At 40.4% G+C, this 12422-nt stretch overlaps 1 protein-coding gene and 1 non-coding gene across 6 annotated transcripts in view; one reads left to right on the forward strand and one right to left on the reverse strand.

Moving 5' to 3' along the window:
- The window catches only part of GREB1L (GREB1 like retinoic acid receptor coactivator), a 343344-nt gene that overhangs the window by 182610 nt on the left and 148312 nt on the right, over positions 1–12422 (forward strand). For all 5 annotated transcript variants that reach the window (XM_045296084.1, XM_045296083.1, XM_045296086.1 and 2 more), the window contains exon 8: positions 146–268. In XM_045296084.1, coding sequence (XP_045152019.1) covers positions 146–268 — 123 coding nt within the window. The remainder of the gene's footprint in view (positions 1–145; positions 269–12422) is intronic.
- LOC115871743 lies at positions 8669–8775 on the reverse strand. The gene has a single exon (XR_004047454.1). It is a non-coding gene; the product is annotated as a U6 spliceosomal RNA (small nuclear RNA).

Here is a 12422-nt window from a genome sequence, read left to right on the forward strand (position 1 = left end):
TAAAAGAAAGGCGGGTTATCTGATAAGGACAATGGATACTACTGGAAGAGCAGTAATTTATGTTATAAGTTTTAATAGGTTTTGCATCCGTTACCTGATTTAGCAGGTATTAGTATCATATAATGTGATTTCTACTTCTTTTCAGAATGTAGAAGCCGACAATCCTCTGCTACTTGCCACTCTCTTAAGCCAAACTCTTCGGTATCAGCAACTGTGACCCCAGAGAATGGAACAACCAATGGATATAAACCAGGATTCACTCAGACAGGTAACGAAGTCTTTTCTTTTGGAATTTCGAGCAGCAGATATGTATTCAGTGAGGCATGCTTACTATTGGGTGATTTGAATGGGGATATTTTAAAAATCGAAGTGGTATTTGAGTTGCTATTCAAATGATATGAGTCAGTCTGTGGAATGTCCCAGACCAGAAATCACTTCCTGTGCTAGGCAGAGGAGGGTAAAAGATACTGACTGTTGGTTAGAAATCTAGCTCAAGCAGAAGCCCTTCTCTAGAGTGTCTGTAGTGGGTAATGGTAGAAATCAGATATGAGGGAAGTCTGCATCATAGCTATCACACAGCATGTTCGTGAGTCAGGCTCACGAACAACAGAGTTCCAGAGTAGGAGTCTAAGCCCACAGAACACTATAGGGAACAGTGCACCAACTGTGATACAAAATAAGGTGCCAGTGTAGGGTCATGGTTCATAGCAGAAGAAACTAGGACCTAGTGCTTAGAAATACAGGCAGGGCCTTGATTATAAGTAACCAGATAAAGTCTGAGTACCTGAAACTGGGTTACTTTATCAGAACAGGAGCAGCAGATCTGATACTGAGCAGATAAGATAGTCTTAAACCATTTAAAAATTCCTGTAGTATAGCCCTGAGGTCAAGATAAGGCTGTAGGTGGGATTTATTGTTCCAGGTGACAGCTGAGGGCTGTAACTGAAAAGACTATTACAGATGATATTTAAGAAAGTTATTTAGAACCCGTCTCTGCCAATACCAGTTGCTTTCAAGTCTGTTCCAACTCATGCAATCTCAAGTGTCAGAATAGAACTGTGCCCAATAAAATGATTAATTAAAAAAATAGTAGAACTGTGCTCCAATGGAAGTCGAAGTCCAGGGCTTTCTTCTGAGATGTCTCTTGAATCTCCAAACATTTACTTAGCAGCCAAGTACCTTTAGGCGATATCTTGGCCAAAAAGGAAAGCGTTTTAAAGAGTTTGTGAATTTTTCTCCATTTCATTTATTTTTGTGAAGTCCTGTTTTACCACTCTGACATGTAAACTGCGTAGCATCCGTGTACGAGCTTTCCCAATGTCCACTCAGCCACAAGTTGGAAAAGAGGTTGGTGTTTATTTATTTCACCAGCATGAGCTCCCAAAGAGCCCTTGTGGCAAGTGATTACACATTGGGTTACTAACTACAAGCTCAACTGTTCTAAACCAAGAGCTGTTCCTGGGATGGGGTTTTCTACTTCTGAACAGAGTTACAGGCTCAGAAATTCACGGGGCAGTTCTGCCCTATGATATAGGGTTGCTATGAATCAGCAGGAACTAGATGGCAGTGCATTTGGTTTGGGTTTGGGTTTCAGCATGGGGTTGTTAAGTGCCATTGAGTCAGTCCAACTCATAGTAACCTTGTGTACAACAGAAGGAACACTGGTCCTGAGCTATCGCCACAATTTTATATAATAAGTGAAATAAATTTTCAAAAATTAAAAACAAAACCATGGGGTCCTGAGTTAAATAAAAAGGATTGGCAAGTACCCGTAGTTTAGTGCACCGAGGAAAACTTAGACCAGGCATAGCTTGCCTTGGTCACCACTTGACTGATGCCTATTAGGTGCAGCTAAGTTGTGAACACATGAATAGAAAAGAACGTCCCCAAAGGGATTCCTAGGCCATCATCTGTATGGGAGCAGATTTCCAGGTCCTGCTCCTGTGGAGCCTCTGCGTGGGTTAAAACAGCCAGTCTTTTGATTAGTAGTTGTAATAGTTAGTGTATCAACTTGACTAATCTTTTATTTTCAGAACTTGACAGATATTAGACTGATTTCTCCGATGCAGGGTAATATGATTATCTTGCATTTGGGGATCTAATGTGAGCAGCCTGTTCACTGAAAAGCCATTCAGTGGAAAGCCCATTAGGTTCTTTGGGGTGTAGTCTGCATCTAACATATATGAGGGGACTTTAGAAGGTTCCTGGAAAAATTCTACTATCTTTCAGTTTTCCCCTGAACTTTTAAAAGTCTCCTCACATGGGTGTTCTGGCAATGCTCACACTCTCTTAATCCCCTGACATCGGTTTTGGGATATGAGGCAGTAGGCTGCCAATCGTGTCAGGAAACCCCCACAAATTTGGGATATGAGGCATCCATACTTCACTAGCTTGGGCTCTTCTAGAGAACCCAGGCTGACATTCGGTACCAAGAGTAGTTCTAGAGAAACAAAATCTTAAAGATGAGTTTTCAGAATTGGTTCTCAGGTCCGGCTAGATCTAAACACACAGATGCCTCTAATTACAGTAGGGAAGAAGCCGTTGATAATCCATGACTTGAAGTGGCAGTAGAAATACAATAAAACATCGCTACCTTTGGATCACATCTTTGAGGTTAGATGCTTTTCAGCATTGTTGTCAAACTGAAAAGTATAGGGAGGTTGGTAGGTTGGTCCTACGTTTGTTAGACACAGTAGTAAAAAGAGAAATAAGCTCGGGGCTTCAGAGTCACAGCCCAAGCATTGCATAAAATTCTTGAAAATGGACACTTCTGCCCTGAAAGAAAGTTTTATTTCTTATAATAACAGAGATGATATGGCCAAGAGCCAAACCCAGAAATCTCATTGTAAGAGTGGCCGAACTACAATAATAATTGAATTCCCAAACTTGACTGGTATTTGAAGTTAAAGTGAGGATGTTGATTGGGAAGAAATGAGACCTTGAAATTTAGGATGAGGACATAAGGACAGATAATCAGGAAACGGGGGGTGTTGAGCCCTAAATCACTCTCGGCAGCAGAACCATCTCTTTACTTCTATCAATGTTACACCATCTTTCTTTTTGACCCATTTATTGGTATAAAATTCACATATCATACAATTTAATAGTTCAACCACATCAAGAAGAGTTGTATAATCATGACCACAATCAGTTTTAGGACATTTTCCTCATTCATGTACTCCCTGTTATTACCTCCCCATTTGCCCCAGTGTCCCCATACCATCAAGGAACCATTAATCCAGCTATTGTCTGTATAGATTTACCTATCTTGTATTTCATTTACAGAAAAACATTAAAAACAAAAAATAACAATAACAAGGCAAAAGAGATGAAAATCACCTCAGTGGAAAAGAAAGCAGAAAATATTAAAAACTAGAACAAATTTAAATGGATCATAAGAGAGATAAAATGATGAGTGCTAACTTTTAATTCAATGGCATCTGTAGTAATCCACTTTCCAATGCGTTCTGCAAGATAGCAAGGCTGGTCATCTATCTGCTCTCTGGTCAGAAGGGATTCACCTTCGGCTCCTGTATTGCTCCTTTACGTTTCTTTTTTTTTTTAATACTGAAACAGCTTTAAATGGATCAAACGATAAGATATTACATTTTCACTTAATTGTGCCTGCCATAATCAACTTTACAATGCTCTGTGCCTGCTAACAGGGCTATTTCACATCCCTTACCTTTGGTCAGAGGGGATCCTTCTAGATGGCTCTATCATTGTCCGCTAGTCTACCTTCCCCAGTAAAACAATCAGCCTTTCCACTCATCTAAGATGATTAACCCATTTGTTTCTGAATAGTTGTTGTATGAGCTATCGCTTATAACATTGCTTGGGTCATTTGCCTGTGGAAGATGCCTTAAAAGATATTGACAAATGTTCTCAGGACCCACCTCACCACCCATTTTTGCTTCTAAACCTAAAACTAGACAAGTTCCAGTGTGTCCAAAGAGTGAAGTACCAAGTGTGGTCCAAAAGATATGCTATACTCCAAAATAACTGCTTGGTTTAAATCTACAAGGAGACACCTGGAAAATCTGTGTGAGAATGACTGTTAGGGGTTTAGGATCATGGTGCAAGGAAGATAAAGTTAGATCAATCTGAATTTATTGATAGGTGTCTACTAGGCACAAATTCTTCATTCAGTTTTTCTGCTTGAGAGGTTACGAAAGGATCTAATAATTTATTTGCTTGGTTCACTGAAGCATGGATTCCACTGCTTCATGGCCTACACCAAATCAAGTTGAAAGGTCAAGCCTGCCTTGGTGTTCTATAGAAGATATCCAAAGACTGAAGGAAATTGAAATGTTAGAATTGATTATCAGGTTGAATTTTCAGACCCATCCATGGAGTCTCCTGAAGACCCATCGCTTACCATAACAGATTTATGAAAGGAACCTCAACATCCTTGAAGGCTACTGTGATTGCTATTTTATGTGAGTCAGATTTGACAGTGGGAGCTTCCCTGATTGAATGAATGCACCGAACTACAATGGGATTGATTGGACTCTGTGGTATAGAGTCCAAATTACAGCACTTTAATCACAAGACAACATACACAGACGTGGCTGGCATAATGGACAGCAGAAGCAAGTCAGTAATCTGACTAGTTTGACCCATATGATGGTGCTGGCTACTTATACATGATGCCCCTTGGCATGAAATAGATGGAAAATCTACAAAGTACTTACATTATCTTTACAAACAGAAAGATTCTAGGTCAAATGAATAACAATCTAACTTGAATTGCCAGAGTAGAGAGTCATGAACCCCCTACAAACCCTTCAAATGAAAGAGAGGCTATGTTTCCTTCAGTAGGGACTCCACTCTACTGCTAAAAAGTTACAGTTTTAATCTTTCTCTCAGCCTTCTCCAAAGGGCTTTTCCATGTTTATGAGAAAGACGATTCATCAGAAAATGAAGTAGACTTTGTAGGAAATACTGGATATTGGCTTTGAACGTACACCGATTCTAGGAGACTCAAAACATCACTGTGTCCTCCAGAAAGAATAGGAGTGTATGATGGTCAAGTTATTAATAGTCTTAGCGCGATCTCACAGGGGGTCCAGGGGGCCTATCTTGTAGTGATTTTCCCAGTACCCGAATGCACAATTTTAATAGACATACTCAGCAATGGGAAGAACCACCACATTGAATCTCTTAACATGTGAAGTAAAGGCTACTGTGGCAGGAAAAGCCAACTGGAAGCCATTAGAGCTGTGCCTACCTAGGAAAAGAGCAAACCAAAGCAGTACCAAATTCTTGGAGGGATTACATAAAGGGCTTGGAGGATGCAAGAGGAGTGATTCTCATCACATCACCTTTTTGGTCTGTGTAAAAATGGATGGATCTTGGAGAATGATAATGAATTGTCGTGAATTTAACCAAATTCACAGCTTCAATTACAAGTTCACTTCAATTATAGCTGCTGTTCCAGATGTGGTTTGAGCAAATGGATACATTTCCTGTTATCTGATAGGCAGCTATTGATCTGGCCAATGCCTTTTTCTCCAGACCTGTTTTGACAGATCACCAGAGCAGTTTATCTTAATCCAGCAAGGCCAGCAATACACCTTCCCTGACCTAACTCATGGGTATACCAACTCTACAGTCCTGTGTTATGATTTAGTCAGTAGGGATCCTAATCATCTTTCTCTTCCACAAGGCGTAGCACTGCTCCACTATACTGATTATATGCTGATTGAACCTAGAATCTTGACTTAGTGGTGAAATATTTTTGTGCTCACCCACTACCATAGAGTCTGTTCTTGCCCATTTCCACCCTATACAGGCTTTCTGAAGCTACAAATATTTACAGGAGCAAATAGCTCCGAACCACGAACCTTGGAGTTAACTGTACATCACTTCCTGAGAACACCACTGGGACCTCTCTGAAGGATAGTGGTAAACATTTTTTCAAAGGGCAGAATGTTGAACAGCGCACCTGGTTGTTCACTTTACTCGCAAGGATAAATGGCCCGATGTACAATTACATGCTGATTCATGGACTGTAGTCAGTCGTTTGGCTGGATGGTCAGGAGCTTCCCATGGTTGAGAAATTGGTGACAAGGAATTAGAGTTCGTTCCTAATGGACAAAGAAGTGAAGATATTTGTGTTTTGTGTGAATGCTCACCGAAATGCGACAGTGAAAGATGATTTCAGCATCAGGTGGCTAGGACGATATGCTCCGTGGTAACCAGTCATCTTTCCTCTCTAGCCACTGCTGTCACTTCCCAGTGATCGCATTAACACAGTGGCCTTGGTAGCAGGAGTGGAGGTTATGCATGGTTTCCACAACCTGGAAAACTTCACTTGCCAAGACTAACTTGGCTGCCTCCACTGCTGAGTGCCCAGTCAGCCCGCAGCAGAAACCACTATCGAGTCCATGATGGAACGGTTCCTCAGAATGAAAAACCAGCAGCCAGGTGGCAGGTTGATTACACTGGACCACTTCCATCATAAAAAAGGCAACATTGTGTTCTTGTTGGGATAGCAACTCACTCTAGAGCACTACCAGGGCTCCTTATTTGTATGCTTGAAAGTGGGAAATTAACCCTCTTTATTTAGAGATTGTGTGTGGTTGTGTAAGGAAATATGAACCTTTGCCAAATTGACAAAGGGTAATTTGTGATGCTTAAATTTGTGTGTCAGCTTGTCAGGATCATGATTCTCAGTGGTTCATAGTTATGATATAATCTTACCCCATGATGAGATTTGTCAGTAGCCAATCAGTTGAAAGGGCATTTCCTCAAGGGAATGGCCTGCTTCTATTATGTATGGACATTCTGGCTAAGCTCTTTGGCTTTTTCCTGAATCTGGATCCTACATCTGGCTCTTCATAATCTGACCTCCAGTTCTTTGGATTTGAGCCAGTGGCTTACCATATTGTCTGCTGGAGCCTGTGAGTCAGCAGCCTTCCATCTTACTTTGCAACCTTGGATTCATCCACCTCTACAGCCAACAGCCTGTGGCCTCACTTGCCAATTTTGGGATTCAGTCCCTAGAGCTACATGAGTCAGGAGAAGTCTCCAGCCTGGCATCTGACTCACAAATTTGGAGCGTGCCAGCCTTGACAACTGTATAAGCCATTTTCTTGAAATAAATCTGCATATCTATACTTTCACGCTTCACTGAATTTGCTTCTCTAAAGAATGCAGTGAACAATAGCAATTAGCTCATTATCCAACCTTTTACACTTAGGACAAAAGTTGGCTGTGTTGCCCACTAACAGTGTATGTTGGGCACTAATGAAGCCACGGTGCAAGGCAAGAGTAATACTGACTGTGATGGCTAAGGTAATGTCTCAACCTGGCTGGGACATGATTCTCAGTAGTTTGTGATAATGTAGTCATCTTCCAATTTGTCATCTAGTGTGGTTACCTTCCGTTTACATGTTAATAAGTTAAGAACGTGTGTATAGCAAATGTTTTGGTTTTGTTCCCTCTCATCACATTACTTATAAAATGTGAGGGGGATTTAAAAAGTTCATGGAAAAATGGTATTAAAAACCGGAGCTGAGAGGGGAGGAGGAAGGGAGGGGGAGGGGGAAAAAGGAAAATGAGCTGATTCCGGGAACCCAAGAGGAAAGCGAATTTTGGGAATGAGGGTAACAAATGTATAGATGTGCTTTACACAATTGATCTATGTATTGTGATGAATTGTATGAGCCCCAATAAATTGATTTAAAAAAAAAAACAAAAACGGAGCCGATACCAAGGGCTCAAGTAGAAAGCAAATGTTTTGAGAATGATGAAGGAAACAAATGTACAAAAGTGCTTGACACAATGGATATATGTGTGGATTCTGATAAGAGTTGTACAAGCCCCCAATAAAATAATTTAATTATAAAAAAAGTCGAATTTTTCAAAACCTTTTTGAAGTTCCTTCGTAAACAGGGCTAGTGAATTTCCAGTTGTACACATGTCAGTTGTGTCATGTTAGGTGTATGTATTCAAGATTATGTATGGTTTAAGGAGATGTGAACAAGTGCCAAGTTGACAAGAGGTTGACTGTGATGATTAGTGTTCTTTGTCAAATTAGGGTGTGAGTCTCTGGTTTGGCAGACTTTGGACTGATTGCTCTTCTGTCTATAATATAATGTTACCTAATCTTCTGTTTTATGATCTAATATATGCAACCAATCTGTTGGGGTGGGGGACCAGTAATTTGAGAGCCAATCAGTTGAAACCAACTCAGTTTTTTTGGGTGGTGGCCTGCATCCAATATATAAGGATGTCCTGGCAACGCTCATTCGCAGTCTTGCATCTGGCCTCTGTTTCTTGAGATGTGAGCCATCAGCCTTTATTTGGCTTTCACCAACTTCCATAACTTCATGAGCCAGCAGCCTAGCATCTTACCAGCTGATTTGAGTTCATCGGGCCCTAAAATCACACAAATAAAAAGAAACCTCCACCCTGACACCTGGCCTCAGGCCCCTGACCCCTGAGTCAGAGATTTGGAACTTGGCACACTCCACAACTTATGAGCCTTTTCCTTGAAATAATCTGTATACATATATATGCATCATGGGTTTTGTCCTTCTAAGGAACTCAACCTAAAATTGTAGCTGAACACTTAACCATGTACACCAAGACTCCGTATTTTATGCCTGCAGACTTGAGTAAAGTTTTTGGTACGTGATAAGTGATCAATATATATATATTTTAAAATATGGAACGCTTCACGAATTTGCGTGTCATCCTTGCGCAGGGGCCATGCTAATCTTCTCTGTATCGTTCCAATTTTAGTATATGTGCTGCCAAAGCGAGCACGATCAATAATTTTTTTTTTAAGTAAGTAAATACAGCAGTGGGATTCAGAATGACAGGGAGTCTTGGATTTGGGAATTAGGTCATTGGTAACCTTGTAAAAGAAGTTTCATTGCTGTCAAAGCATCCCTTGAAATTACTGAGTATAATCTAAGGCTAAGCTAAATGTTCACTTTATCCATTTAAGTACTTCTGATACCTGTTGTCAATCTACAAGTAACTATTTTCTATCCTTTTTTAAAATTTATATATTACAATATTTTGAAACATTCTCAAAACATTTGCCTTCTGCTTGAGCCCTTAATATCGGCTCCTCGTTCCCCCCCCTCCCCATTCCCCCCTCCCTTATGAACCCTTCATAATTCATAAATTATTATTATTTTGTCAAAAATATGTATTTTTTAGAAATACATATATTTATATAGAGGAGATGCAAAAATGAGCACTGATGGCACAGTGGGTAAAGCACTCCACTGATAACCAAAAGGAAGGCACTTTGAACCTAGCAGCCACTCTGCAGAATGTAAACGTGGCAGTCTGCTTCCTTAAAGATATGTAGCCATAAAAACCCTATAGGGAAGTTCTACAGAATTGATGGCAGTGGTTTGTTGTTGTTGTTTAGGCGGTGTAATTGATTAAGGTGCTCACCTGCTAACCAAAAGGTTGGAGGTGTAAGTCCATCCAGAGGTGTCTCAGAAAAAAGTCCTGGTGATCTACTTCTGAAACATCAGCCCTCAGAAACACTGGTGTACAATTCTACTCTGACACGTTGGGGCACCACGAGTCAGAATCAGCCTGACAACAAGTTCTCTCTGTATCTTTTCATATATGATACAGGGGTAATTTTATATAGTACATAGTATATAATATAATCCAAAGGTAATTGGCATGGTTTTATAATTGGGTATATATAATATAATACAAGGATAAGTACAACTATCAGTACAAAACATAGAAGTCTTTATTAGTATATCAAAATGGGAAGGTATTGTTTCTCAACATAGCCTTCATCAAGGTCTACACATTTGGAAAGCCGTGTTTCCATCTCTGTAACCCTTCATGAAATTCTCCCAGGACAGCCCTTGCCAACCCCTCGGAAAATGAACAGATGCATTGTCCTGATGGGGGAAGAGAGTCCTCAGTGCAGTTTGCCTGGCCTTTTTGCCACCAATGCACTTTTCCATTTTCTTGAAACTTCTTCACAATAAGCCCCAGGATGTCTGTGTGCTTTGTGAAAATCTCCCAGGAATACTCCCTGGAAATTCACTCAAAACAAAACAGTCTTCATAACGTTTGGAGCTGATTGCTCTGTCTTGAGCTGGCCCAGAGTCCCTTAGGATGCCAGCTGTAGTTGGGGAAACACCACCCTCCCTACACGTAAGACAAGTGTATTACTGAGAGAACTTGTCTGCCGCAATCTACTAATTACAGAGACGTGTATACACGTCTGGAATGAACGTGTCAACATGTTGTTAGGAATGAACCCATGAGTTATGAACTGGAGCCCTCATAGCAAGACTTTTTAGTTACCTTGTATAATCAAAAAGACAAAACTCAACTGCTATCAAGTAGATTCCGACTCCTGGTGACCCTATAGGTCATGTAGAACTGCCCCTGTGGGTTTCTGACATATATAAAGCAAGAAGTTTCTCTTCCCCTTTCCCTCATTTTTTTTAAATGATCCTTCTAAATGGGTAACTACTATAATTAGTGTCTTATATGTCTTTGTAGATTTTTGTTGTGTACTCAAATAGGCACAAATACAGGTTAGTTTCTATCCCTTTTTGATTCCAAGACAGAATAATGTACTCATTCTTGTGTACCTCACTTTTCCATATTGCTGTGATTTAGAGATCTTTTCAAATGAATAACTAGGACACTTTCTCGTTAATATTTTTCTGCTGCTGACTATTGCATTGTCTAGATAGGCCATAGTTTATTTAATCTGTTTTACAGATGGACATTTATATTGTTTCAGAACAATGTTGCAACAAATAAACTCTGAATATACCTAGCTTCTCACATGTATTTGTATATCCATGCCTAGGAAACGCGAGTAAATATATATACTCATTTGCCATTGCTACAAGCTGTTGATTCTACTGCAACTCGTGATAGCCTCCTGACGTATAACAGAATGCCGTAAGCCATTGTCTGATCCTGTGTCAGTCTCACAATGAGTCCATTGTTTTATTTGAGGGGGGTGGATCATTTTATTGGGGGCTCATACAACTCTTAGCCGAATCCATACATCCATCCGTTGTGTCAAGCATATTTTTACATATGTTCCCATCATTTTCAAAACATTTCCTTTCTACCTGAGCCCTTGGTACCAGCTCCTCATTTTTTTCTCTCCCTCATGAACCCTTGGTAATTTATAAATTATTATTACCGTACATTCTCTAGTATAAGCTGACCCGAATATCAGCCAAGGCACCTATTTTTACCACAAAGACTTCATTTAAAATGTTCTGGAAAACTCGACTTATGCACGAGTATATACAGTATTTTTTCATGTCTTACACTGACCAATGTCCCCCCTTCACCCACTTTTCTATTGTCTGTCCTCCTTGGAGGAGGTTATATTTAGATCATTGTGATCAGTTCCTCCTTTTACCCCCCACCTTACCCTTACCCTCCTGGTATCGCTACTCACATTATTGGACCTTAGGGTTGGTTTTTTTCGGACCTTGGGGGTATCTGTCCTGGATTCCCTGTATTTCCAGCTCTTATCAGTACCTTTGTACATGCTCTGGTCTAGCCGGATTCATAAGGTAGAATTGGAGTCATGATAGTGGTAGGGAGGAAGCATTAAAGAACTAGAGGGAAGTTGTATGTCTCATAGGTGCTAAACTGCACCCTGACTGGCTCTTCTCTTCCTTGTGACCCTTCTTTAAGGGGATGTCTAATTGTCTATAGATGTGCTTTGATCTCCACTCCGTGCCCTCCCTCATTCACATTGATAGGATTTTTTGTTCTGGGTTTTTGATGCCTGATAACTGATCCAATCCTCGTGATCACACAGGCTAGTGTGCTTCTTCCATGTGGACTTTGTTGCTTCTCAGCTAGATGGCCGTTTGTTTATCTTCATGACTTTGAGACCCAAGATGCTATCTCTTTTGATAGCCGGGCACCATCAGCTTTCTTTGCCACATTTGCTTATGCACCCACTTTGTCTTCAGCAATTGTGTTGGGAAGGTGAGCATCACAGAATACCACGTTATTAGAACAAAGTGTTCTCGCGTTGAGGGAGTACTTGAGTCGAGGCCCAATGTCCATCTTCTACCTTAATACTTAACATATAAATATATGTTCATAGATCTATTTCCCTATCCTTTTATATAAATATATTTACATATGTACATGCCTATATTTAGACCTGTATAAATGTCCTTTGCCTCCTAGTTCTTTCCTCTATTTCTTTTTACTTTCCTCTTGTCCCACTATCATATTCGACCTTCATTCAGATTTCAGTAATTCTTCTCAGTTACATTGCCCTTGATCAAGCCCTACCAGGCATCCTATACCCTCCTCATGATCAATTTCAGATCACTTGTTCCCTTGTCCCTGGATTTGTTAACACCCACTTTCTTTCCCCCACCTCCCCCTCTCCCATGTCCCCCCAGAAACCATTGGTCTCATTGATTTCT

This window comes from Echinops telfairi, unplaced genomic scaffold (genome assembly GCF_000313985.2).
Source record: "Echinops telfairi isolate 266 unplaced genomic scaffold, ASM31398v2 ScPeMD7_7400;HRSCAF=8409, whole genome shotgun sequence".
In the NCBI taxonomy this organism is placed as follows: Eukaryota; Metazoa; Chordata; class Mammalia; order Afrosoricida; family Tenrecidae; genus Echinops; species Echinops telfairi.